The following is a 3,679-nucleotide window of genomic DNA, read 5'->3' as shown; positions in this document are numbered from 1 at the left end:
TCTCATAACTTTTTTGTCTTTGAAGTTACAAATCTGAAACTTGAACCTTCTACAGGCACTTTCATACGTAGAATCCACTGATGAGCTCAAAATATTTTTTCATTTCTAATCATTAGGTGAACTTTCATTTTTTAAATGTAAACTTTTATTGAATTTGTTATTTTTAAATTGAAAAAGAATCTTTTGTCAGTAGATTCTACGTATGAAAGTGTCTAAGAAGGTTCGAGTTTCAGATCTATAACTTCAAAGACAAAAAAGTTAGGAGAACTTTTTGGAATCGTCAAAATCTCAATTTTTGTTTATAACTCGAAATCTGAAAATGATAGACCGATTCTGTTTTCAGATTTGGATATTAGTCATGAAAAAAGAGCTCGAGAATGTGTCATCCGTTTTCTTTTAGCTGCTATAGTTCTCGAGATCTCCTCAGTAGACAACGAATTTTGCCCACCCTGTACGCCTTACTCTATCTCGGATCAGAGTATGTAGGTACAGTTACTCTCGGGACCTTACACTTTGTCAACTGAAAATCTTTGAAGGAAGTCGATATCAACCTCCCATAGAATTAATATTCTTATGCGACTCAATAAAAATATATCAATTAAAGGAATCAACGTCTTCGCTTTTATCTGGAAATTTCAAGGGAATTCCTTGTTCCCACTCCATCTCCAGAGAAACACCCCAGGAAGGACGTCGAGATGAAAATCAATATCCAGAGATGTGTTCGTGGGTTGCGTACCGGACATTTCCACAGTAGCGAGCATTCATGCACAGAAATGTAGTGCCTAATCGCGCGAATTATTTGTAGTAGTGCTAGTAGTGAAGTGCTTATCAAATATGTTTAGTTCCCATAATAATATTCTGTTCAAGGCCATCATCTTAGCCCTGTGTGTGATATCTTCAGTGCACATATTTCTTTTTCCATTATATGGGTTAGATACGCAACAGAGCACCGTTAAAACCCTCCAAGCTTTGGAGCAGTCGTTGTGTTTGAACAATATAAGACATCACAAAACCTGGAAAAAAGCTAAATGCCCTAGTTACGGTATAGTAACTGTAATGCAGGGAGGCCGTATTGGCAATCAGATCTGGGAATATGCTTCCGTTTGGGCACTCGCGAGAAGAACAGGATTGGAACCCTACATCCCACGTTGCATTAAGTTGAAATTAGAACAAGTTTTTCACGCTTTATCATTGCCAACATTCGAAGAGATAGCTCATTGTCCATTCGAAATGAACACCTTCGTCAGATCATTGGATGAGTGGAACTACACCAACCAAAGTATTATTTTGCCAAAATATATCATTCACTACGAACTGGTATTGCCATGGGTCCAAGACATCAAACAAGAGTTCGCCATCAAGAAAAAACTCCTCAATAAAGCTCAGAACATCTTGCGTATAGCTTCGAAACACAAAACCAATTCTACCTTTGTTGGTGTACATATTAGAAGAACTGATTACAAGAATTTCCTGATCGTTAAGCATGGTATCAAACCTGCGGACAAAAGTTTTTACAATTCCGCGATGCAATATTTCGAGGAAAAGTATCGTAGAGTAGTTTTTGTTGTTGTAAGTGACGATCCAAAGTGGTGTGTGAAGAATTTTTCGCATAGGAAGAACCTGTATGTAACAGGTAGCTTTCATCCGAATTCGCCTGCTCTGGACTTGGCCATTCTCAGCTCATGTAACCATTCCATCTTCGACTATGGCACCTACGGTGAATGGGGTGCAATCTTAGCTGGTGGTGAGACACTGTATTATAGTGTAGTTAAGAATCATTCCATTTATCGGGGTGGACAGTTACTACCAAATTGGCATGCCTTAAATTGAGCCTGATCATTAATATGGTCGGTTCAGAAATGATCTTCGTACAAATAATAACCTGAATAGGTGAAGTATATAGAAAAAAGACGAGAACTGATTTCTTTTAACAGAACAGCATATTTTTCTTACAACTGTGTATACTCACTTCAAACATCCAAGTAAGATTTCAAAGATTTCATTTCATTCACTTGTGAATAAATGGCAATAAGTGTGTGAAGATTTCCATCAGGTACGAATGGAAACGAAGATGAATAGAAATACCTTGAAGAATGATCTAAATGATAGATACATATATTTTTTCAATCCTAAAAATTTTGGAATATACTTGCGAGTTATAATGTTGATGAAACCAGATAAAATGATATGAATCAATGATGATATATTGATTCATGACTTAAATTGAAACTAGCTTTTGGAAAGTGAGGTATTGAATGGGTTGAACTCTTTTTGTGTATATAGATAGTGAGTAAAAAGAAACGCACAGAATACAGGGTGTCCCAAAACTAGTGAATCAAACGTCACACCACGATAGAGTAGACCGAATACCATTGAATGTCACCAATATTAGTTCAGCGAAAATGTACCGTTTCCAAAATAATCAGAATTTTATGAAAATAGGCCTAAAGTTACCGATTTTCGAACTATTTTTTTCAATCACAGGGCCTGTTTGTGAAAAAGGATAGCAATTTTAAATCATATCAATCCTAGATTATTGTTTTATCTCACCTAATTGAAATTATTTCAAGTAGTTAATTGAAAACCTAAGTAAATGTAAATAAAAACAATAGTTTTTTCCACATAATTTTGATTACTCGAAATAAACCCCTCTATAGGGGTGATAATTTGGGTGAAAAACGCTGTCCTTAATCACAAATTGGCCCTGTGATTAGAAAAATAGATCGAAAATCGGCAATTTCAGGTTATCGATTGACATTTATTTTGGGAGGATTCTGCATCTCTTCATAAACTTTTTAGGGTTTTCACTCCCAATCTCTGAAACAAAATCAATTAAAAATGAAATCAACGATTTGCTCCTGCGTAAATTCTTGCACTAACTCAGAAGATTTTCTAAAAAATAGAATTTTCGTCTGATGAAGGAGTCTGATATAGACTCCGAAACGTTACAGAATTATAATTTAAACGTTATTTATTTTGAGTTCATTGTCAGGCAACAATTTTTTCTAGTTAATTTGCTCCTGACAAATTAGTGCAAGAATTTACGCAGGAGCAAATCGTTGATTTCATTTTTAATTGATTTTGTTTCAGAGATTGGGAGTGAAAACCCTAAAAAGTTTATGAAGAAATTTCAGGTTAGGTTTTTCAGGTACGTTTTCGCTCAACTAATGTTGGTGATAGTATTTGATCTACTCTATCGTGGTGTGACGTTTCACTAGTTTTGGGACAGCCTGTATCTTTCTCCGCCATATAGTATATTGCACTATTGCAAGAAAGTGCTAGAACAGGTCAATTTCATTTCACTTCACGCATTTTTTCATGTATAATTGAGTAGTTTGTCAAGCCTCCTCTACGAGGGCTAGAGGGTAGAGAGTTTTTTAAATGAGAACCCTAAAGGCCAAAAATTTATACATCTTCTGTTGCCGAGGATGATTTGGTCATTATAATTATTTTTTCTTCAAGGGTTCAAGGGGATTGAATGGTTGAACAAATTGAACTCGAATTATTGATTTCTAATGTACATGTCAACTAGAAAAACACCCTTTAACTGATTTGCGAAACTATGGAAGTTGAGGAAAAATTGTGAAAAAAAACTTATTTTGGATAAATCAGTCATTAATAATTCAATAAAACTCGTACAATACAGCTAATTAATTTGTTGTGCAAGGTGCGTAGCAGA

General features: G+C 35.2%; 1 protein-coding gene across 1 annotated transcript; it reads left to right on the top strand.

Annotated features, from left to right (window-relative positions):
- Positions 1 to 332: 332 nt before the first annotated feature.
- On the top strand, positions 333 to 2,381 carry LOC123319092 (galactoside 2-alpha-L-fucosyltransferase SEC1-like). The gene has a single exon (XM_044905942.1). It carries the CDS (start codon positions 835 to 837, stop codon positions 1,828 to 1,830), a length of 996 nt encoding a protein of 331 aa, XP_044761877.1. The 5' UTR covers positions 333 to 834; the 3' UTR covers positions 1,831 to 2,381.
- The last annotated feature ends 1,298 nt before the right edge of the window (positions 2,382 to 3,679 follow it).

This window comes from Coccinella septempunctata, chromosome 8 (assembly GCF_907165205.1).
Source record: "Coccinella septempunctata chromosome 8, icCocSept1.1, whole genome shotgun sequence".
In the NCBI taxonomy this organism is placed as follows: Eukaryota; Metazoa; Arthropoda; class Insecta; order Coleoptera; family Coccinellidae; genus Coccinella; species Coccinella septempunctata.
The sequence above is the reverse complement of the archived record's forward strand: the minus strand, read 5'-3'. Positions and strand labels throughout refer to the sequence as shown.

Coding starts and splice junctions, on each gene's coding strand:
- LOC123319092 (XM_044905942.1), top strand. CDS start 835: ATGTTTAGTTCCCATAATAATATTCTGTTCAAGGCCATCATCTTAGCC.